The sequence below is a fragment of the Penicillium chermesinum genome, assembly GCF_028974085.1.
Source record: "Penicillium chermesinum strain IBT 19713 chromosome Unknown utg000002l:1.0-5270490.0:1.0-5274688.0, whole genome shotgun sequence".
NCBI classification, from domain to species: domain Eukaryota; kingdom Fungi; phylum Ascomycota; class Eurotiomycetes; order Eurotiales; family Aspergillaceae; genus Penicillium; species Penicillium chermesinum.
Window position 1 is genome coordinate 3631712 of NW_026695312.1, and position 23112 is coordinate 3654823.

The 23112-nt window shown below is 49.3% G+C and overlaps 11 protein-coding genes across 11 annotated transcripts; 5 read left to right on the plus strand and 6 right to left on the minus strand.

The window, feature by feature from the left end:
• Positions 1-279: 279 nt before the first annotated feature.
• N7468_002220 (uncharacterized protein) lies at positions 280-1866 on the plus strand (the record flags this gene model as incomplete). The annotated part of the gene is made up of 4 exons (XM_058471517.1): positions 280-1254; positions 1318-1408; positions 1466-1623; positions 1825-1866. The coding sequence occupies 4 exons, from the start codon at positions 280-282 to the stop codon at positions 1864-1866; spliced, it is 1266 nt and encodes a 421-aa protein (XP_058334658.1).
• Positions 1867-3177: 1311 nt separating this feature from the next.
• N7468_002221 (homeobox domain-containing protein) lies at positions 3178-4971 on the plus strand (the record flags this gene model as incomplete). Its single annotated transcript, XM_058471518.1, has 1 exon — positions 3178-4971. One exon carries the CDS (start codon positions 3178-3180, stop codon positions 4969-4971), a length of 1794 nt encoding a protein of 597 aa, XP_058334659.1.
• Positions 4972-5975: 1004 nt separating this feature from the next.
• On the minus strand, positions 5976-7400 carry N7468_002222 (MmgE/PrpD family protein; the record flags this gene model as incomplete). Its single annotated transcript, XM_058471519.1, has 2 exons — positions 5976-6874; positions 6944-7400. 2 exons carry the CDS (start codon positions 7398-7400, stop codon positions 5976-5978), a joined length of 1356 nt encoding a protein of 451 aa, XP_058334660.1.
• A 1002-nt stretch (positions 7401-8402) lies between these two features.
• N7468_002223 (lactonase family protein) lies at positions 8403-9848 on the minus strand (the record flags this gene model as incomplete). Its single annotated transcript, XM_058471520.1, has 7 exons — positions 8403-8803; positions 8856-8930; positions 8986-8998; positions 9063-9198; positions 9258-9316; positions 9375-9547; positions 9602-9848. 7 exons carry the CDS (start codon positions 9846-9848, stop codon positions 8403-8405), a joined length of 1104 nt encoding a protein of 367 aa, XP_058334661.1.
• Positions 9849-10089: 241 nt separating this feature from the next.
• Positions 10090-10404, minus strand: N7468_002224 (uncharacterized protein; the record flags this gene model as incomplete). Its single annotated transcript, XM_058471521.1, has 1 exon — positions 10090-10404. The coding sequence occupies one exon, from the start codon at positions 10402-10404 to the stop codon at positions 10090-10092; it is 315 nt and encodes a 104-aa protein (XP_058334662.1).
• A 68-nt stretch (positions 10405-10472) lies between these two features.
• N7468_002225 (carboxymuconolactone decarboxylase family protein) lies at positions 10473-11201 on the minus strand (the record flags this gene model as incomplete). Its single annotated transcript, XM_058471522.1, has 1 exon — positions 10473-11201. One exon carries the CDS (start codon positions 11199-11201, stop codon positions 10473-10475), a length of 729 nt encoding a protein of 242 aa, XP_058334663.1.
• Positions 11202-11699: 498 nt separating this feature from the next.
• On the plus strand, positions 11700-11900 carry N7468_002226 (uncharacterized protein; the record flags this gene model as incomplete). Its single annotated transcript, XM_058471523.1, has 1 exon — positions 11700-11900. One exon carries the CDS (start codon positions 11700-11702, stop codon positions 11898-11900), a length of 201 nt encoding a protein of 66 aa, XP_058334664.1.
• Positions 11901-12317: 417 nt separating this feature from the next.
• N7468_002227 (SDR family NAD(P)-dependent oxidoreductase) lies at positions 12318-13491 on the minus strand (the record flags this gene model as incomplete). The annotated part of the gene is made up of 6 exons (XM_058471524.1): positions 12318-12401; positions 12471-12538; positions 12595-12828; positions 12885-13052; positions 13109-13348; positions 13419-13491. The coding sequence occupies 6 exons, from the start codon at positions 13489-13491 to the stop codon at positions 12318-12320; spliced, it is 867 nt and encodes a 288-aa protein (XP_058334665.1).
• A 640-nt stretch (positions 13492-14131) lies between these two features.
• Positions 14132-15162, minus strand: N7468_002228 (uncharacterized protein; the record flags this gene model as incomplete). Its single annotated transcript, XM_058471525.1, has 5 exons — positions 14132-14193; positions 14254-14421; positions 14481-14593; positions 14653-14822; positions 14884-15162. 5 exons carry the CDS (start codon positions 15160-15162, stop codon positions 14132-14134), a joined length of 792 nt encoding a protein of 263 aa, XP_058334666.1.
• Positions 15163-15578: 416 nt separating this feature from the next.
• Positions 15579-17421, plus strand: N7468_002229 (uncharacterized protein; the record flags this gene model as incomplete). The annotated part of the gene is made up of 6 exons (XM_058471526.1): positions 15579-15659; positions 15720-15788; positions 15855-16017; positions 16074-17028; positions 17091-17224; positions 17294-17421. 6 exons carry the CDS (start codon positions 15579-15581, stop codon positions 17419-17421), a joined length of 1530 nt encoding a protein of 509 aa, XP_058334667.1.
• Positions 17422-17811: 390 nt separating this feature from the next.
• Positions 17812-20028, plus strand: N7468_002230 (uncharacterized protein; the record flags this gene model as incomplete). Its single annotated transcript, XM_058471527.1, has 1 exon — positions 17812-20028. One exon carries the CDS (start codon positions 17812-17814, stop codon positions 20026-20028), a length of 2217 nt encoding a protein of 738 aa, XP_058334668.1.
• Positions 20029-23112: the final 3084 nt, after the last annotated feature.

A 23112-nucleotide genomic window follows, 5' to 3' on the forward strand; every position in this document is an offset into this window, starting at 1 on the left:
AAAAAATCACAGTTGAAATTCTTCTTTGATCAAGGCTCCAGGCGTAATTCCGCCATTTTAGTTATGAATGATCAATTATGGATGAATCGCGCTCGAGGTCCAGCTGCGACAAGGACGGACAGATGCGGAGCGCATGTCGTGATCGAGACTATCATGACACAAGCTTATCTTATTCCGTCAAGCTCTAGAAGCTGCGTGGATACATAAAAGATCAGATCGGATGCTTTTATGTTCTGCCTTTGTTTCTTTGGTAGAATGCATTGAATCAAACCCGCCAACATGATTTCAGAGTCCTCCAAGGGTGAAGTAGTCACTACTACAGTCCCTCCGTCTCCGTCCAACGAGCTCAATCGCGATGACCCGGACGTACTCAAACACAATGCTGCCCTGGAGAAGAAACTGATGCGGAAGATCGACTGGTGGCTAGTCGGCTTTTACTCTATAGTGTATATTTTCCGAGTCATCGACTCCAGCAACTATGCCAATGCAGCGATCATCAACCTCGAAAATGGCACTGGGATCAAGAAGGAGCTGAACTTCAGCCCCAACGAGTGGTCATGGACTCAATCAATCTTTTCCTACAGTTACCTCTTCTTCGAGCCACCGAACACGATCCTGCTCAAGAAATTCAGACCCTCAGTCTGGATGTTCATCCTCATCTTATCCTGGGGCATCTGCGCGTGCTCGGCGGGCGCAGCGCAGAATTTTGCAGGGATGATGGTCGTGCGGTTTGCGATCGGTCTTGCGGAAGCAGGCTTCTACCCTGCTGTGCTCTACCACATGGCCTTCTGGTACAAGCCGAGCGAGATGCCGATGCGAATCTCTTTCTTCTATGCGGTGGGCCAGCTGTCCAGCGCCCTGAGTGGCCTGCTGGCATACGCCATCAGTTTCATGGACGGACTCAGCGGCCTCTCGGGATGGCGGTGGCTGTTTATTCTGGAAGGCCTGCCAGCTATCGTCTTAGCTTGGGTCGCACTGTTCTGGCTGCCTGACTATCCCGAGACGGCTCGCATGTTGACGGAGGAAGAGCGGAAGTACTTGCATGGTCGACTTGCTGACACGGCTCCTTCTGGGAAAGACGAGAACTGGAGCTGGGCTGCGATCAAGGAGCTTGCGCAGAGTCCTACCGTTTGGACGTTCTGCGTCTTCTGGATTGGACACGGCATTGGTGGCTTCGGTGTTACGTATGCCTTGCCAACCGTCATTTATGACTTGGGGTTCACTTCTACAGCGAACTCTCAGCTGATGAATATTGTAAGTTGGGGACTGTCAGAGCACGCCACATCTGTTGAAGAGCACTACTGATTCATTGATAAGCCTCCTTACGTCGCTTGCTTCCTGTTCCTGAACGCTATCGGCTATATGCTACACCAGAAATGGATCCGACCATGGACAACGGCTGTTGCGAGTATGTAGCCACTCTTCTATCGCGGTATTATTTGCGTCTCTACTAACACTGCGCTAGTTGAATTCACAACAATAGTCTGTTACATCATTCTCATTACCGTGGCAAACCCCACGGTCAAATACATCGCCCTGATCGTGGCCACCTCCTGCGCCGGCTCTGCTTACCCGGTCATCTGGCCGGAGCGCATCCGTGCCTGGAAGGCACCGTGGCTTCTGGTATTGGTATTGGCCTCACGAATGCCATGGCTCAATTCAGCGGAATTGCCGGTCCGCATATTTACAGCACAGTATTCGGTCCGACGTTCAAATCGTCGTATATCATTTGTCTGTGTTTCCTGTGTATCTCCATTACAGGAATCCTGACCTCTTGGCTGTTGGTTTGGCGGAAAGACCAAAGAATTGCGCGTCTTGCCGCAGAATCGGAACGCGCAGCCGGAAGCGCCTAAAATGAGTATGTGAGATCTTGTCTACGCATCATGTAGTAAGAATATGATTGGTTCTATGATTATCATTTGCTGGCGATGAGCCGTGGTTAAAGTAACAGTAGTCATATGGCACTATCTCAATTATCTGACTATCTTGAAGCTAGGACCGGTAGTGCAGACCTCGGAGTTAGCATGCTGCCATTGTCATTATCTTTCACGCCAGTTGGTCTGGTGCTTAGCAACCCAGGGTTCCAGCTAAAAATCACGACCGTTCATGGTCTGGCAGTCATAATCATACCGGGCGAAATTTCGGAATGTCGCTTGGTTCTCGAAATGCCGACGATTGGCGATGACCATGCTATGTGCAATGCGGCGTCAGGATGTCGAACGAAATCTTGTTACTAGGGATCGAAGGATAGATTCCAGGTCAAGGCGTCACAGCAGCTCCATCAAGAAGGCTTTTGGCCGAATCGGACGTTTTCCGGCGTGTGAGCTCGGTGGTTGGAAGAAGGTTTGCCCTCGGAGGATTTTCCAGAGGTTCCAGTCAGGGATCTCGGATGTTTTTGCTACGCCACAAGACAGTCTCCCTGTCTTTATTGAAGAAGCGTTGCTTACTGAAATTCTAGGTCATTGCGGGTCGCAATCATCAGAGCAGGCTTCTGGTGTGAAGTGGATATTTGGATATTAGGCTATTAGGCTGCTGATAAAAGCTGACATCGTTCATCGTGTTGCTTTGCATGTAAAATAGAACACCTAAGCACAAATTTAGTGCCTAGGCGAGACTGGACAAGTCGCAGAGCTAAAGTTGTGGAAAAGGCTATTATGCGCGAGCGGATCTTTGGAACGGTATGCTGCTGCCCCTTCTGCCACTGGACCTTCCCAGCTGTATAGAGGAAGGGATCAAGGAAATCCAGAGGAAAAAAGCACCAATTAGCACTTGCTGGAAAGAGGGATATCGAAAGAGGATATCAAAGTCTAACAATATGCATTACAAGCCAATCGGTAGTTCCAAAAAATTTTTAACCACGCCTGCTGTCACCAAAGGGCGCGAGAGACCCACCGGGATCGGCGAGCGATAGTCGCCATTGAGATGCAACTGGACGCTCCAGCCCTTATACCGCTCATTGCACCGCCTTATAGATCCCGGGTTTACTGCGTACGTTCTTAGTTCTGCCCGTCAGCGTTCTGCATGCAGGGCTGATTCCATCCAATCAGATAGTGCAGATAGTGGATCCATCCAAGTGCGCATATTGTCAGCCGTGGGGACAAGTTGCCCTCGAACGACCTCCCGCGATCGATCCATGCGAATATATCATAGCGGGAGGACCCCACCAAGTACATGCCCATGTTCCATCGTCAGCGAGATAGTCAATCTTTTGAAGATTTCATCTCACCAGGCGTAAGTCCCGGGAGCTTACTGGAAGATGTCGACTTCGCGTCTTTCCTGGATCTAGACGCCACTCATCCGGACCAATGGGTTGATGGTGAGACCTTCGCCACGGGGCTCGCACCTGCAACTTTGGTCCCGGGCCACTCTGGGATAGAAGCTGCGTCCTCAGAAATTATAGACAATTTGGGCTCAGGGGACCCGATCGAAAGTTCGTTGCTTGACGCTTTGCACGGCGGGGAGCACTTCGAGGGTGATCGTTCAACAGCCCATTCCTCGGCATGCACATCATTGGATGATTTCTCAGTACAGGATCAATATGCTGCAAACAACGCGTCTGCCGAACATCCAGCTAAGGTCAAGAAGAGTCGACGTCTCCCGGTAGACTCGACCAGGGTGCTGCGAGAGTGGTTCCGACAGCACCAAGATTATCCATATCCCAGCGGCCCAGAGGTCAAAATGCTCGAAAGCCAATCAAATTTGAAAAAGACCCAGATCCTCAACTGGTTCACGAATGCGCGACGGCGTAAACCGGCCGGGAAAGAACTGTCGCATAGCGTGCCCGCCGATGACCAAACACTGCTTTCTCCTTTTGAGCGATGGCAACACTCGCCACCCGAAAGTGAGCCTGCCAAAACGAGGGATATCATTCGCGCTGCAGAAAGAGCACCGTATCTTAACATCAACAGTGACCCTGGACCGCAAGATCTGTCAGATGGTTGGTCAAGTAACGGCTCTGGAAGCTCACTGCAATTTGGAGCGCTGTCAATGAGTAGCTATGCGTACAGCAGTTCGTCTGGCTCGGAATTAGCACTCTCGCAGGCGCATGGCGGGTATCAGAGACCCCCAACCCCTCTTCCAGGAATGAGACGCCGCCGACGCCGCCGGAAGCCAATGCGCTATGCTCATCGCTTAGACAAGTCGGCAAGGTCGGACAAACGGCCTTTCCAGTGTACATTTTGTTCGGACGCTTTTCGAAACAAGTATGACTGGCAACGACATGAAAGAGCTCTGCATATACAGGTCGAACGATGGAACTGTGCGCCCGAAGGCGGAATTATCGAGATCGATGGCATCAATACCTGTGTCTTTTGCAGTGCAGTGAACCCAGATGAGCATCACCTTGAAACACACGACTACCTTCGCTGCCGGGAGAACCCTCCAGATCTCCGCGCGTTTTCAAGAAAAGACCACCTCCAGCAACATCTCCGATTAGTGCACGGCGTACCGTATCAGGTGTCAATGGATGGCTGGAGGGAGTCCAAAGCCCGAATGCTCTCGCGATGCGGCTTCTGTGGCTCGAATTTCACTACCTGGGAAGACAGAGTCGATCACGTCGCAGAGCACTTCAAGAACAAAGCAGACATGGGCCAATGGTGCGGTGGCTGGGGTTTCGAGCCGCACGTTGAATCCAGAGTGCAGAATGCCATTCCCCCGTATCTTCTAGGTCTAGAGCGTAACTCAATGGATCCCTGGGTAGCTTCCGATACGGGACCCCAAGAAGTGGAAAGACCGCCGACGTATCAAGCCGCACCAAACACGCTGGACCTCTATGCAAGTATCCACCAAATAGTTTCCGATTATCTCCGGACTGAGTTTGCGGCTGGGAATAACCCATCTGACGAAACCGTACAGAGTCTGACTCGTGTGTTCGCATATGGGACCGACGATCCATTTAACCAGACTTATGCAGATGATCCAGAATTTATCATGTGTATTAGGCGAGAGCTGGGGATGGTTCCAGATGCTTAAGAGAGGGGCTCTTCCGTTGATCAAGCTCATAGCAGGGGCTATTTTACTTATTGCTCGGGACCACTTTATATCTCTTGCGGAGAATGTTTAGCGTTCTGGTAGAATTTGGACCTGGAGACTAGTAGCATTGGGAAAGTTTCAGCATCTTCTCATAGTATATGTGCGAAGCTACCTTCGCGGTGGCATTCTAGTTTAATCCTTCGGTCAGTACAGACCTTCACAGCATTGTATATTTTGTATTAGCCATGATCATCGTAATGAGCTCTATTGCCATTACACGTTCCAATTTCCGATTGGGAAATACTTCTGTAGTGCCTCCGAAGAAATGACCTAAGGAGGCACAGAAAACCCATATCTACAATGCATAGATGGCTAGAGCTAGAGTAGATGATGGTGACTACTAATGATCCGGCTGAATATGTGCAGTTCATCCGAGACTATTCGTCTTTTGGACATCTTTCCAAAGTGCAATGCTCATAACCTAAGAGAGGGATGGAGGGAAGGATTGGTGCAAGTCCCAAAATCATGTTATTTTGGTGTCTTTCGGCTCAGAGCAGTCCCAGATCACCCCGAAAGCAAAAGCGCAAAGAATGATGTTGGCCAGCAAATGCGGCCGGTGTGCTTGAAAATGAAAGAGAAGATAGAATTGGATAATACTCCGATCGAACTATTCACGCGACGGACGAGGTCTTGCTTCGTAGACGAAGAGACCAAGCTTTCCTACCGTCGGGCGAGGCGAGCAACATTTATAGACGGGAAAGTAGTTGACCCCTCCCCATAACAAACCTATGAGTTGTAACGTTCAACAATGAGCAAGGGTGGAAGAGTAACTTTAGTAATCCATCTAACAGGCTCCAGGGCTACTTTATTGAGAGCTACTGATAAACTCTCTAATTTCGTCAACTAGGGGAAGCTAAATTCGATTGCGAAACCATTGGCACCGCCGCAACATTCGCCGCCCATCCTCTGCGTCACTTTCTCGTCGAATTCGCCGCAGGCAATTTCTAAGTCTGTCGCTTGAACTGTCGCGCGATTTTCCCCACATCCGTCATATTTGCGATCTGAGAGAATGCACTAAATGCAGCAGCGGCCTGTTTCTCTCCAATCTGAGCACTCACTTGTTCCAGAAACTTGTCTTTCAGCTGCTTAGCTGACAGAGGCTTCTCGATGCTTCCCAAAGCCTGCTCAACATGAACCTCCAACTTTGTCCCGTTGGCGTACTCAACGGCGACAAAGGCTTCATGCTCACTTACGCCTTTGTCAGCTGTGACATGGACTTTATCACGAAGGGTTATCACGGTCGAGTTTTTAACCACTCCGTCCGTGAACTGGGCCGGAGTTGCTTCCCCATAAATCAATGCGACCGCACCCACATGGTAAACACTGAATTTCGCATCTAGTCCCGTTTTGGGATCATGGTTGTCGGTCAAGGACAATACCATCGGGTTCACTCGTGCCGTCACATTCTTTATATCGTCGATGCTGAGGCCTTTCTTCACTGCCTGATCATGGATCTGAATCCATCCATCAATGGCGGCATGGATAATTCGATCGCAAGGGAACGGCTTAAACGTATTCTTGGTGATTTCCCAAGTACTTCCGAGTGTTGAGAGCTCCGCGGATACATTCTGCCGAGTGCTCACAACATGCGCCCAGCCGTACTTTGCTTCCAACCCCTCCAAGGAGCCTCCGTATCCATTCTTTGCGAGGAATGCAGCGAGAAGGCCGGACTGCGCAGCACGCCCCACATGGAAGGGCTTGGTATCGGTGCCAAAGGAGTCACGCATGCCAATCACTTGGATCGACGCGATACTAATGGCGTGCTGCAATTGCTCGAGGTCAAGTCCCAAAAGCTTTCCCACGGCGACGGCTGCTCCAATCGTGCCGGTCGTACTAGTGATGTCTACACGGGCATTAGCACAGTGGGTACAGGAACGTACTTGGGTCCCTAAGCTGGGCATGATTGACTTACGCCATCCAATATCATAGTGCTCGGGGTACACAGCGATGCCAAGCTTACACTCCGCTTCAACCCCAGCCACAAAGGCAGTAATGAAATCCGCTCCAGAGACCGGGGCTCTTAGCTCCGCCACTGCGAGCAGCGCAGATGCTACAGGCCCTGAGGGGTGCACTGGTGTGTCGGCATGTGTGTCGTCATAATCGTCGACATGAGAGGCTATACCATTGACCAAGGCTGCCGTTTGCACATCCACAAAGGCATCTGTGCCCAGGATTGAACAATTGCCAGAGTGCTGTGGGAGTAAAGCAGTTTGTGCCTCAAGGGCGACACCGGCTGGTGGAAGCGCGTACCCGCCAATGGCGCACCCCGCCCAGTTATAGATGCTCTTGACTGCCATTTCGGTCACAGGCTGGGTGAGATTAGAGAATTGAAGAGCCAGAGCCCACGAGGCCAGCTTCTTGGTCGCCATGCTGACATGAACAGACTTGGAAAGAAAAGTTGAACGATCACGAGTTGATTATTGTTTCATTGAAACCATTAGTTGATTTGAAGAGATGCTTTTTGCTTGTACTTAATATGTCTCTGAAGTCGGGGAGACGAGGAATCCTACGGGTTCCTACATGAATTCCCTGTCAGGCTTCAACGAGGACCGGCGGATGGCCGAAGGTATGTGAACAATATACCAATGCAGATCTTTCCCTAATTCCCCGCATTGACAGGCCAGAATGCTTGTATTTGTGGGGTAATATCCGGGGAAGGGTCCTCCAGTACCTCGGGCTGCATTCGCATGCCCACGGGACTTTCTGGAATCTATTCACTCCCCGGCCAAATTCCGATGGACAGCGTAACAGGAAAGGGCCCGTGCTAATCCGCAGATGAATGGGGTGCAGATGTGGAGTCCCCCCCCCCTTGAAAGCCGTCTTGAACCTCAAGCCCATGGTTATGAGTTATCTAGCTCATTGGATAATGACAGTCATGATCGCGACTAAAATGAATCCAAATCCAGGATCCAGCGAGGGGGGTTCGTTTGAGGAGATTATATTGAAGTCCTGTGAAAATGTTATGTCTTAGCCAAACTTGACCATTGGGCCTATTGTTAAATAGCTCTCTGCAAGTATCGCACTCACTTCCACCGATTACAAAACGGTTGCATCTCTTTTATGCCAAGAAGGCTATATTACAACAATTATATGCATTGAATGATCTTGATAAAGGCTTACTCTTTATTATTCTCAAGATTTAACTTTAAAACAAAAACATTTTATTCTACCTAAATTTTACAGTCCTCATTCAAACTCTGAGTATTCTCACATCCATCGATGGAACTTTTTTGACGATCCGGATACGGTGTAATAAGGATTCTTTTTCTAGATTTGTGACCTATCTCTTGATTTGAGGACCAATTGGGCTTTCCAAATTCAGTTCCGTCATTTAGGATGCCCTGGTTCAAGCCTCACATGTGGCCATATCTCTAATCTAGCCAGGTCGCCTCGTACGGTGTTGTGTTGTCAGTGTACCGATACGACGCGACAAGGCCCAAAGACGTATTCGACGGAGTCCAGCCCAAAATAAAGATCCAGCCCTCCGATGTGTCACTCAGGTACTTGTAGTCTGTCAGGCCGTTCGGGTCACAGTTGGTCTCATCAGTCCACGGAGCAACCCGAAGACCGCCTGCTGATCCAAGAGAAACAGGGGCTTCATAAAAGGTGAGAGCTTCTTCTTCTGCCAGGTAGCCTGTTTCGTTCAGTGCAAAGGCAGCGACATATCCATTTGTACCTGGACTGTTCCAGCTTCGGCTCGAGGTGAAAAGATATCGACCATCTCGGGACGGCTGAACAGTATTCCCGCGGAAGGTGAATTTGCCGCGCACATCTGGCACTCCTGTCAGCCAATTGAAACGCGCCGTTGATTCTCGGATTCTTACTGTCTGGTATGGCGCTGCCACGCTGTACGTGTTTCAGCTGGGTATCTCCAACCTCATAAACATCAAGCCACTGTGCTGGGATTGATGCGTTAGTAGTAACTAGGCCCTGTGCGGAACTTTTCCCACTTACTGTGTTCCGTTATCTGTAATCATTCATCAGATTAGATTCTTACATCCTTTGATGATTTCCTTTTGGGAGGAACATACCACATAGAGAAGTCTTCCATCCTTACTAGAATAGGAATTGCGTGGACCATCCCCATCTGTTGGGCTCAGGTTGATGGACACAAGCCTCGCAGAGCCATTCGCTGCAACATCGTACATATAGATGGAGTTAATCCCGCTGATTGAGCTTAGCAAGGATTGACAAGGACTGAAGAGAGGGATGGTTAGTTTACATACAGGTCAGGGATGAAGGCCTTATTGTTGACGTTAACATCGAACGCGTGAGCCCCGTACAGCTAGTTTAGGAGTGAGTTTTAGTCAAACGTCCTCGCAAAAACTCCACAAGCTACTTACCACAGCATTGCGCGTTTTGTCTACTCTGCCAATCTCTTCCGATGGTAGAAGATCGATCTCTTCAATCAGCCGACCTATACCGCCATCCGGCTCAAGAGCATGAACATGCGCGGTAGGTCCTCCGGCACTGAAAGCATATTGGCCGTTATCGGAGATATAGCAGGCGGAAGAGGCTGCAAGAGGTCAGCCCCATGGTTGAGGAGTTCAATTGACAAGGTGATAATTACTGATGTTGACCGTGTCGAGGTGCTTGAAATTAAAGTTTTCATCAACACTCCAGGAGAATAAGTGCGGAGGCTCGCTCATGGCAGTTGCGTAGATACGGTCCTTAGCGGCATTGCTGGTCACAAATTGATGCAGGCCATACCCCGGAACTGTGGAATCCAAGCTCAACGTCCTCGAGACACTGTCAAAGGCGAGAAGGAAGAGCGTGGTGTTGGTATAGGAGCCCGTGAGCAGGTGATGGAGCTGCATTGTGATATGAACCCAAAAAATCCAGGTAAATTAGCTAACGTCCTATCGTGCAAAAGGAAAATAGATAGACGAGCCCCTGGAACAACCTTATGTCTCCTATATGTACTGCTATGCAAATTGCCGGGACCTTGTCACCCCGCCCTCTTAATAACTCAAACTGTTCTCTATTCGAGGATTTATGGTCCAATGGCAAATGGGGATCAGACGCAGCGGCGATTGCCCGTCCCTCTGACTGGCTCACTTACTTGAATTGGATTCCCCCGCGGTGTCCGCAGCCACCAGCTAACATTTGGCACTTTGGTACCCCACAACTTTCCCTGGGGTAAATTGCGGAGGCCAAGATGCGGCCCACTCCTGGAGTCCAGAGGGATATTCTATGGCCTTCTCGGCCGTCTGCCGCTTTCATAGAACACGTGGTGGTAAGGGACAAGCTGTAGTAGAGAACGGTAAAATGAGAAGTGAGGACAACTCTTACGTTCAAGATATTTGGTGACATGAGTTTTCGCAGAAATCCACCGCAATTCTGTGTGATGGGAAACAGGGAAATACCGCCCATTTTGGTCGGATGTTTTTCTATCACTATGGAGGGTATTACAGTCAGCGCTAGACTCAATGTCTCTAGTCTCAAGCATTCTCGACCATATGCTGCGGACTTTTCATTTCGCCATCATTATGCTCTCCCACATCCAAAGCCACCAAAAACCGACTGACACAGTTATACCCCGCAACAGTCGCAGTAAGCTCAACAATCGAGCGATCGGATGGTAACACCTCATGTAACTCCTGAAACACCTCGTCGCTAACTGCCACGCGAACCGTCATCTCATCCGTATACTTGATCACAGCCTTCTGGGTTCTGGTAAGCACACTGTGAGCCCAAGCCTTTCGTGATTGCTCTTCATCCGTGAAAGTGGGGAGTGCAGCCACGTCGCTCAGTTCATTGACTGAAACCCCTGCTTTCAGTGCGAGAGGTCCATGTATATTCCACTCGTAAATCGCTTTGTTCAGTACACCGATACGGCAGATGCTGAGCTCCAAGAGATCGGGTGAGAGATTGGTTTTTGTGCGAAGAGAGCCGATGAACGAGTTGTAGCCATCTGCCACCGGAGGCGCGTGTAATAATGCACGGTCCAGGGGGGAGCAGAGGGCGCGGCACACGACGCGCTGAGATCCGTTGATAGATCTGAGCCGCCTCGCTATCGGCTGGAGGTGGCTCGCGTGGGGCGTCAGGGTAGACGCATGGTGGAACCTTGTGAGGACGAGATGACGATCGAGCGACGGGGGCTTTTGCTGTTGAGTCCAGGATGCTTCGTTTTGTGCAAGAAATCGCCCAGCTCCTGGGAAAATACCCATACCCTAGGAGCGGGTCACCTAAAACCAACTGCCCTTTTTGTGTTCTAGTAATCCTTCTTCGACTTAGGGCCGGTGGTTGGGCCCCCGGTCAAACGCCGAAGTAGGAGACTTCGTCGCCGGCGATTCGCCGAAAAGCCACTTGGTCCCAGTGGACCCGGTGTACGCGGGGAAATAGCAGTCGTAAGCAGGCACTGGAAATTACGAAAGGGAAAAGGCTAACTATATTGACCAGGGCTGGAAAGAGCGGACGAGAGTACGAACGAGGGGGGAGTGAAATTCTAGCCGGAAAGCTGCTACTGAAGGAAGATGAGGTTCCGTCGCCATATTCTCTCGTAAGAACAGGACTCCCGATACAGCTCCACGGTTTCTTCTAACTCTGTCATGGATGTCTGAGATTGGCTCGAGTAAGTGCCCTTACTACACTATTCATGCATATAACTCAAAGTTGTCAATCCATTTGGGATTTGTACGCCTGCTAGGATCGAGAGACCTTAACGCATGACTCCGTACATGCTGATACCCTACAAGGACTTCGCTCTGCTGGATCTGGCTTCATTTATCAAGTCTGTCAAGTTAGCGTTCCATACATCGATACTCAGTACGACGGTAATGTCATCTGTAATGGTCCATTTCCGGGTGGTGCACATCGCAGGCCTGAATATGATCGAGACGGGTGCGAATGAACTCAAAGCATCATAGAAGAATAGACAGTAGATCATAGGCCCTTTTCGTTTCCCGCAACGTATGCTGGTTGACTGTAACTAGTAATCTCTTCCGACCATCTGTCGACAGACGGCTGTCCTGTCTCTAACCCCGCAGTCATCCTGCGACTCGAATGAGCAAGCTTTGCCTCTTGGGATTGGGAAGTCTGCCGGATTGTGGCTACTTCTGGATGTCCGACGACAAGATTCCAAGTGTCAATAATAACGATCTATTGGGACTCGGCGGTTTTACATCCAGTGGTTGAGGGTCATTCGCGCGGCGGCAACGTAAGTTTCGATAGAAATCTCTAGTATTCAATGTTATACACTTCTGCTTTGAATGGAGACTGCACAAGAACGATTCCACGCTGAACTGTCTTCATCAAGGCCGATCATAATCCTCGTGCAAGACAATCTATGCATTATTCGGGATGCCCGAAATCTTTTCTGCCAGTGTATCAGCCTTCAGAGCTGGCCTGTCCGCTTTTCCTGCCGTTGTCTGGTGTACGGAAGTCTCAAAATTAGCTCAAACGAAATAAGGACAGTTGCACACAGGACTTTTACTCACCCCGCCGTCGACCGGCATGATTAGCCCAGTAATCCATTTCGCCTCTTGACTACACAGGAAAAGTATGGCTGTAAAATGTTAGACCCAGTACAGGAGATGTTCTATTCGAATGGAAAGGACGTACCATAGCCAACATCCCATCCCGTTCCCTCCTGCTTAAGGAGGTTTTGGTTGATACGCGCTTGGCGCATTTCATTGGTCATGCCCCTTCCCCGCACCATAGGCGTATAAACCATCCCAGGACACACGCAGTTAACACGAATGTTCTCAGGGCCGTGCTGGGCAGCCATTGCTCGGGTCATTTGAATGATTGCGCCCTTGCTTGTAGGGTACAAAAGGCTCGGATTGCCCCCGAGGACTGAAATCTCAAAATTGGTTATTGAAAAAGAATGGAAGGTTGGGAGGAAGACATACGGCCGCTGACGGAGGACATATTGACGATCGCACCGCGCCCGCACTTTCTCATCTCCGGGATGGCATGCCGGCTCATCAAGACCATGCTCGTTACATTGATCCTTAGATCACGCTCCCATGCGGCGATATCAACCTGCGTAGCATCGCCCATGGCACCGCCGACTCCAACTACACAGACGTCGCAATTAGTCTTTAATTGGGGAAGTCATTTCATGGAGTCTTACCGATGTTGACGAGAATATTTACTGCCCCGAACATTCCAACTGTACGCGCAACAGCCCTTCGGCAGCTCTCCTCGTCAGTCACATCAGCCTGGACAACTTCTGATTGGCCACCTTCGAGATCAATCATGCGTTTCGTCTCTTGGGCCCATTCGACGTTGTAGTCCACTAAGACTACCTTAGCGCCCTGTCGGGCGAGCAGGATCGCAGTTGCACGTCCATTGCCAATTTCTCCTGCAGGCCCTTCTTAGCCCTCACCCGCCAAAATATAGAAGAATAAGAGAAGGGATAAGAAAAATCAGCGAATCCTTACCTGGCATGCGAGATCCTGCACCGGTAACGATGGCAACTTGGCCCGTGAAATCAAAGGATTTGCTGGATGACATTATGATGACTTCTGGACTCTGAGATGTTTGTTCAAAGTAAGGAGAGAGGGCGTGGCTTTTTGGGGACTCTGAATAAGATTTATAAGTAGATTCGCTTCTTCTAAACAAGGTTTTGGGGAAGAAAGTAACAGTGCGACGATTGGTCCGGCCATTTTCCGGCTCTCCACTCACCGGGTCATCTAGAAAGCACCCTCGGGGCCCTATTACTTACGCAGTTGACCGCGTGACTAAACAGAATTAGGCGGTGTTGAAGGATTGGTAGGCTGGAGCTTCAACTCTAAGGCGTGGGTTCGGTCAACGCTTTGACCCCACCTCTCGGTCTAGCCCTTCTCCCAACTTCTCTCTTTTCAAATAGCCAGATAGGTACCAATGAACGCAATCACTAATGCCAACCATAGCCGCTCATTGAACCAAATCTACAAATACACGTCATGTGGCCGGGTGATGCATTGAGAGATACCGATGCTTCTCACATGACGGTTTATGAGCGTGCGCCATGAAGGTGGCCGGCTAAGTCGGGGTTTACAAGGCTGTATTGCGCAGGCATGGATATCATCATCCTTCTCCCGATACGTACATGAGCCAAAGTGTATTTAGTTGGAAACAGATCAGATTTGTTTAGATACTACAGCACTGCTCACTATGATAGCCAGAAATCGAACCACTCTACAATCCCCCGCAGACTTTGTTCCTTTACATATCCTATGGAGGATTAGCGCCATGGTTCAGACAGCGCAACGCGCCAGGCTAGTAGATACTCACGCTGATACGGGTCTTTCATGTCCCCTCGAAGAGCAAAACCATGTTCAACGCCGGAAAATAGCTGAAGATGGTAGATTTTGTGTCCAGATTGCAGAATATCCAAGGCCGTACGGCGAGAATCCTTGTCGAAGGTATGGTCCTCCTCGGAGCAGGACAAAAATAGGGGTTCTACATGCAAGTTTAAGCTTTGGCACTTGACTTGGATGTGCTGGGATAGGAGCACTTACTGGTGATCTTGGTGAAATGCTCTTCCCTTAAAAAAGCAGGGTGAGCAAATGCACCGGCAGTCACTGTATCTTTTGCTAGCTCGTTGCACACATATGGAGCACCGAAGCAGTATCTGAGAATCAATTTGGATCAGAATGGAGTGCCTGGGAATTATCAAAAAGGAAAACTCACCCTACGCATACATATTTGGTCGATGGCTGACCATATGTTCGTTTTACCTCGTCAATCCATCTTGGAACTGCTTCATCAGCAAACTTCATATGCTTTCGTTTCCATGCCTCGTAATCAAAATTTGGATTGGATTGATCGTGACGGTTGCGGCGATGTTTCCACACGGGGTCCTGCGATAGGTCAGCTTGGTCAAGCACATAGCAACATGGAAGGGCTACAGAGAGTGCATACACCTCGAAAGTAATCCAATCCAAGAACAAGATAGCCCGCATCCGCAAACGCGTCCATCACCAAAAGGCCGTTAGGGAACATTCCCCAGACATCAGGGAAGTAGAGCAAAATATGACTATTTGCATGATCCGCGTTAGGTTGCGAGATATAGGTTTCCACACCAGCGACTGTGTCAAAGCGCCCACGCGATTTTCCCTCGTGAAGTGTGCCTTTCAGGCAGCACGGCCCAGATGGCTGCGCCAGCCAGCTCGTTCTTTTGGTTCTCTCGTACACCTGCATCGTGGATGGATAGAAGGGACGAATCTGGATGGAGCCCTTTCCGTGGTAATCTATTCCCTCTGCAGCTCTTGGAATTGTGGGCCATTTTATTTCACTTTTGGGCTCTTTCGGTGTTCTGACTGCGTGTGGCGTTGACGGGCACTCGCCGCCCATGCCTTCCCCGGCGTCTGGCCGTGTGGCGTTGTGGGGATTTCCCCGCAAACTTTTGCTGCTTGCCAAACTGCGCGGAATCCACCAAGTTGACCGTGCATGGGCCTATAAGTGTCATGTACCCCAGACCGGGGAGTACACCTCGGCCAAGGGGTAGACTATCTTGAGAGCTTCGCCTACACTTTCACGAGTGTTTTTCACCTCACTTGTTCTTGCCAACTGTCATTATGCTTTCCCCAGAAAAACAGGACCCCCATGGCAGCAAAATGCATATTGAACAGGCCAATGCGGTGGACAACCCTCAACAGTTTGATGAGGTTGAAGAGGCGAAAGAGACACTCAATGAGGTATGCCCTCCTTGAATTCGGAGCTCCTGGAGCAACGAGCCCTGATTAAAGACGTTCCAGGCGTACGCGAATGCGGTCGGCTATAAAGAGTATCGAGAGGGCCTGGGAATGTCCATTTCCAAGAAGGAGGTAAACAAGCAACTCTTTGTCTCATCACGGTCCATACTTGCCGGTCGCTGATAGTTGCTATATTAGAATTCTCGAGTCCGATGGAAAATCGATCTCATTGTTCTTCCGATCTTTCTCATCACCCAAGCCCTGCAATTCATGGACAAAACCGCATTGAACTATGCAAACCTGTTGGGCTACCAGAAGACCCTTGGCCTTCATGGCCAGCAATTCAATTATCTGTCTGCAAGTGGGTATCCTATCCCTTTCTGCGGTGCCGAAGTTACTAACATCCTTGTTTCCTAGTGGTATATGCCGGCTACTTCTTTGGACAATATCCTTGTGGATGGCTCGTAGGCCGCTTCCCTGCACAGCGTGTTCTTGGTGTGAGCTGCTTCATGTGGGGGCTGATGGTTATCATTATGACACAATGCCACACGTCTTCCAGTGCGCTTGCGGTCCGTTTCATTATGGGTTTGTTCGAGGCAGCAGTGACGCCAGGGCTAAATCTGATGACCGGCTTCTGGTATACGCGTCAAGAAATACCACTGCGTCAGTGCATATGGTATTCCGCCTTAGGATGGGGCGGCATCGTCGGCTCCTACATTTGCTTTGGAATCACAAAGCTGCCAGTCGATTTCAGTCCAGCACGCTGGGAGCTACTATTCTATATTCTCGGGGGGGCCACGTGCCTCTGGGCAGGTGTCATCATATTTGTTCTTCCTGATGCGCCCTCAAGCGCGTTCTTCCTATCAAAGACGGAGCGCATTATCGGGATCAAAAGAGTTGCAGGCAACGAGACAGGCGTCAAGACCAAAACCTTCAACAAAAAGCAAGCAATGGTTGCACTATATGATCCAAAAGCTATCCTGGTTTTCATCGCGGTCTTTGCAGCAGCGATTCCAAATGGTGTCGTCAACTCTTTTTCCACAATCATCATCGAGGACATGGGTTTCTCGAAGACCAAGACCACGGAGCTCAAGTCGGTCGGAGACGCAGTTGTCATCGTCGCACTGGTTATTGGCGGTACAATAACGCTGAACATACCTAACAGCAGATTGCTCACTGCCACCGCCGCTAATATCCTGTGTACTGTTGCTGCCGCATGTATGGCATACTTACCACGTGAGCAGAAATGGCAGCGACTGGCTTGCTTCTGGCTCGTCAATGCACAGTCGGTAGGATTCACGATCTCGCTTGTCACCATATCCTCAAACATGGCTGGCTACACTCACCGTGCTATGGCGAATGCTCTTGTTTTGTCAGTAGCGGCCCTGCAAAGCCTCTTATGTATCCTTTTTACTGACCGACTGTCTTCTCTAGCACTGCGTATTGCTGGGGTAACTTTGCCGGGCCGTTTGTGGTGAAACCCTCCCAAGCTCCTGAGTACAAAGGCGCGACAACAGGTCTTCTTGTCGGATACGCAATCAAGGCTGGTTGTCACATAGCTCTATTTGGTACGTGCAATTGATGCCTTCAATATTACTAACCAAATGGACCAGTACGCTAACTCCTATGGTTGACAGTGTACATGTTTATGGTGAACCGGCGTCGAGACTCTGTCTACGGTCCGGCGGATAAAGCTCGGAGTGATGAAGCTGGTATGCAGGATTACACAGAGTTCGAGAACAAGGATTTCCGTTATGTGCTATAAGAGAGCTCGAGATTAGAATTAGGACATGGACTCAGTATGCTGATGACAGGGACCTGAAACTTGGTAACAAAATCCCCACGCAGGCCGCCTGAAGTGTTAACGGGATTGCAATTAACTAGTTAGATACGCACATTACGTAAAAATTTGGATAAGTTAACTAATAGTTAGTTAATTAGGTTAACTAGTGAGTGACAACTACCGACAGCCGAAATGTGGAAAACGAGCCCTACCGTTTTTTTGCGGGGAATATCACGTGCTGTCCCATCATGGTCTAGCTTTACCCCATACCACGAGTCTTGTTTCCATCCCCGTGGGGAATTGTTCTTCTTCAAGTTGCCTTCACAGATATTGTATGCACTAGGACACTCATTTCCAGGTTTGCGAATATCCATGGTCCGACATCAGAAGGCAGTATGCTCGACGTGCCGTCGTCGGAAGAGCAGATGTGATGGAGGCATACCACGCTGCTCTGCTTGCGCCGCTAGCTCTTCTACCTGCCATTATGAAAAAGCACCATCGATTGCATATGTGCGTTCTTTGCAGTCCCGAATCCAGGAGTTGGAAGCAAAGATGAAAAATGCCGAAATTGTTTCTTCTCCGCCGTCTTCTTTTCTTGAAACTTCAGCTTTCGCCAGCCAATATGAACATTCCATCTCTTTAAATGCCAAAGGGGGTGTCATTTACCACAACCAAACCTCGGCTATTCATGAAGATCCACCGGATGCTTCTCATCAAGCACCAGACTCTGCAGCTCAACCTGCTTCGTCAGCAACTGCTCGAGAAACCACTAGTGATACTCGACAACACCTTGTTGCAAATGCTGCAGCTCAGAAGAACCTTGAATTGCTTACTTTGAATGCTACATCTCCCCAGGCTGATGTACCTTCAGAGATTTCAAATGTGCTCCTAAGGCTGCATTGGTGCTGGTTACACCCGAGCTTCTTGTTCGTCTACCGCCCGGCCTTTACAAGAGATTTACTTCAATCAGCCCTGCAGGGACACGACACCATATACTGCTCTGCGACCTTGTTCAAAGTTCTATGCGCTCACAGCTGTCGCTTTATTCGTGACCCAGAAGCTTTGTGGAGCGCTGAAACGCAAAAGGAAAATTTCGCGCAACTCAGCAATCGGCTCATGACAGAGGCAAAGGCACATTTGGCGATGGAAACACTGAGCCAACCTTTAATCCCTACAATCCAAGCGCTATTGCAACAATCCGCTCTTGATATTGCATGTGGTCGATCATCATCATCATGGCTGTATTCCGGTATGGCCTTTCGTATGGCGATTGATCTCGGACTACACGTGTCTCCTGATGTTTTACAGCGTCACTCCCTTGCCCTGTCGACAGAAGATGTCGAAATCAGAAAACGCTTGTTCTGGAGCCTCTACGCATGGGACAAGCATATTAGCCTCTACTTAGGTCGAATGCCCAATTTCTTCATGGGTGCCGAAAGTGTCTCGCTGGACTTCCTTGATGATTTTATGGATCAGGAACCCTGGGAGCCCTTCTACGGGCCCGATCCAGCTTCTACCGAGCTCCCCGCATATTCCGCAGTGCCGGGCCACATAGTATCTTGCTTCACACAACTATGCAAGCTCTGTAAACTGATCTCGCAGATGTTATTGAATCTGTACAGCTCCAGTTCCGTCAGCGAAACCCCATCAACACCAAGCGCTCGGGCGGCAGCATTCGTGGACATAGATCGAAAGCTGCAGCAGTGGCATGACTCATTGCCCTCATACCTGCACATTCCCCCAGACAAGATTCCTGAGCTGAGTCCACCCCCACACATCACGTCACTTAATCTGATGTACTATAATACCCTTATTCTACTGCATAGACCGCTTGTCTCCAGCGGACAGGCCCTGTGCTCGGAGGCATCCCGGCAAAGCTGGAAGATATGCCGATCGGCGACGACGACGATATACCACCTCTTACAAATGTATATCAAGACGTTTGGCTTTCATCATATCACATACATGAACAGCTACTGTACATACACAGCTGCGACGACTGCGGTATACCAACTGGAAACCTCTCACATCAGCCCACATCCTGAGCACACCAATGAAGCAGTATGGACCGAATTGAGGTTCCTGCTCGACATTCTCCAACGCACATCCTCTTCCATGCCCGGGTTGAATCGAAGCATAGACATCATTCGAACGCGGATCAAGAGGATACTTGATCGGCAAGCGGCCCGGCAACTTGATTCCCTTTTCCCCGCCCAAACACCGTCCGTCGGGCAAACGAGCCGGCGGGCTGCTCAGGAGGCACCGACGCCGAACAGGGGAAACGAGAGAAACTCGCCTCACAATGACCCCAAGCCAATGTCGGTAGACCGACTGTCAGCAAGCGAGGACGCTCTAATAGATCCAAATGACGTGGATGTCTGGCTTCCGGCATTCCCAGGCCAAGATATCTCCTACGGGGCAGATGTGATGCTTGATTTGAACGACGTTGTCACTCCAGAGACACGGTCTGCCCTCATGGGGTCGAACTTAGATCCACATATGCAGCTGAATGCCCCCATACCCGAATACCCACAATTCGGCAACGATTCTTTTGATGATGTCTCTTTCTCTGCATTGCCTCCCGGTTAGACCTCGACATGGTGTGGTCCCGGTTCTATGGGTCGGAATCTGGAGTTGGACCATAGGGGGCGCAGGTTCCACCCAAGCGGACCAACTATCCTGCAGGTACGAACTGAACCTGCAGGAACCTACTGTACGTATTGCCCAGGGATCTCCTCTTTTGCTTGCGTAAATTGCTGATTCATCATTTTTTTTTTTCTATGGATTACTAGATATTGAATCTAATACTAATTGATTTTAGGCAGGTCGGACTAGGTCTGCTCTAGCTGTAATATACTTGCCACGAATCCCCGTCCAGAGTGTACTATCTAAGGCGTGCCTGAGCATATCCGCACAATTGGTGTGGATGTAGTAGTGTTTAAGTCTGACAAATTGGAACTCTTGTTCTGGGATGCTCCTCCACGCTTGAGATAGGGAAGAAAAAAGGAAGAAATAAACTATAGTAACAATCTCCCTCCCATCTAGCCAGCCCTCCGCCCTAACTTCCCATAGTCCAGACAATATTTCCTCATGCTAATGTGGCGATGGTGACAAAGTAGATATTTCCGACCTTTCTAGTATTGGAGAGCTTGTTTAGTACGTAACGCTCCTCCCTTGTGCCGTTTTGTAATGTTCGCTTTCATTGTAAAAATAGGACGTATGGTAGGTGCGTGGTTGGGAATGGAGTGAGTGTGATCTGCGGATAAACAATTGTTTTGGCCCCGGGGGGTCGACCTTACTTAGCAAAGGCAAAGGCCCCAGCAACTAGGCCCCGGTTGGTGCTAGTACCATCCCGGGGCGACTTTTTCCTCGCGGAGCTTGAGGCTGCACATATAGAGTTCTCGACCTGCATCTTCAAGTCTTGCAGACCCACCAGAACCGATCTCGCTCACTGGACGGCTTTCGCTAGGGCGTTCCTGCCCCATGCTGAAGATGGGTCAATGTACTAATTGATGGATTAGGGCTCTCGGCGGTCGCCTTTCGACTATTGAAGAAAGACAGAGCCATAGTTCGGTTGTTCAATTTGCTCTATGTCACAGGTAGTTCGTTCCATCTTGACTAGGGAAGTTTCATTGGCCGCAGTAGACCAAAAGTGAGGAGCTCGTGTTTTAAGGTAATCAACGTGATTCACGCCTAACCCGTTAATCTCATTCCACCCATCTTCAACGATCTAATATGGCACCAAATCGGCCTGAATCGTGGCAAAAATCCTAAACAAGAGGGCAGGATCTTATTAGGTTTATGGCAGTTAAAAAGGGCTAAATTAATTGTCTTCATACTGTAGCGAAGCTATACGTATACCCTATACTACCCTTCACGATCGCGCCAAGAGAACATCTTCACACATCTATAACCGCTGTCATCGTCGTAAGATGACTGAATTGAAGAGTGATTCATTTACCAAGTGGACCATTTCTATAGATATATTTGGAGCAGCTCCCAGATCTTCTACTGAACTAGAAATAGCTGATATTCCCACGCGAGGTTTAACTCCCTCCTCACAATTTAGAATCAAGTAGGTCCCAAACTTTATCAGCAACGCAATAAACTCCGAACACGTATCCCCTGATGATATGATTACAAACGCGCTCAAACCGAGGATCCAAACTCCATAGGATACTGATTCGCGAAAGAACAAAAGCGTAAAAAAAAGACACCATCGAATAGTCTAATGAAACGCGATACAGGTCTTAACTGTTGTAAAAGGCCACCAGTTAGCTCAACTGCAAATACAGCCTGTTGAAGATAATAGAGTAGTATCGTATAAGGCAGGCGAAGTGGCGAATCGGCCAGACTCGTCACGCAAAAAGGCTCTGCAAAGATGTAGCGGATGTGAGTATTTAGGGCACAATATTACTCGTTGTACGGAGTGCTCGTTAGAGATAATTAATATGTTCTTATGGAGTTACTATGAATGGAGGATCTGGATGGGCGGTGGTGATTTTTGGTGGGGTTAACGGGTTAAACGTGTTAACGGGTTAGGCGTGAATCATGACAAGTTAATTAACTAACGTAATTCACGGCTAACCCGTTAACACGGTTAACCCGTTAACCCCACCGAAAACCACGCGTCTCCTCCTACCTTCCATCTTCAAACCTCCAATATGGCACCAATTCGATCGGAATCGTGGCAAAAATCTGCTAAACAAGAGAGAAGGGTCTTATTAGCTCTTGAAGCAGTTAAAAAAGGCCAAATTAAGTCCCTCCACGCTGCTGCGAAGCTATTCGAGATACCCTACACTACCCTTCACGATCGCGCTAATGGAATAACTCCACGCGTCGATAACCGCTGGCATCGTCATAAATTGACTCAATTAGAGGAGGATTCGCTTACTGAATGGATTATTTCTATGGATACGCGTGGAGAGCTCCTAGGCCTTCTACTATGTGAGAAATGGCTAATATCCTTCTACAAACACGAGGTTCAACTCCTTCTCCAACAGTTGGAGTTAATTGAATCTCAAATTTTATTAAACGACGCGATGAACTCCGAACACGTTTTCCCAGACGATATGATTATAAACGTGCTCAAAATGAGGATCCGAACTCTATAAAAGAGTGGTTTACAACCGTGCAACGTATAATCGAGGAGAATGGTATTTTACCAGGACTATGTGTCGCAATGGCCACTATCCGCCTGGCTGAATTTCCCGATTTCAACGTCATAGGCCGCCAGAACGGGACTAAGGAGGAGCTCGATAGGCGCGAGTTTCTCACGCATAGTCCTCCGGACCTCCCCCTCCGGACCTCCCTGCCCGCCATCGCATCCTAGCTCTACTTGGCACGACCGACATAGGAGATCAAGCTAGCCCAAAGGAAGATAGAATGCTTTATATCCGACTTCTACCTTTTCCATTATCTCTTGGCCCCTGTATTCCCTCGACGTGAGTCTGCCCTAGTCCTGCTGTTATTCGTTCTCTGCTAACTGTATAAGTGCCGCCAGCGCCTAACCAGATCTTATTAACATATGAAGACCCCGAAAGACTATATCTATAACTTTGATAAGACTAGATTTGCAATAGGCCTTATATCGATACAAAAGATGGTTACCCGAGCAGAATACTACAGTCGACGAAAGATTCTACAGCCTAGAAATCGTGAATAGGTTACTGC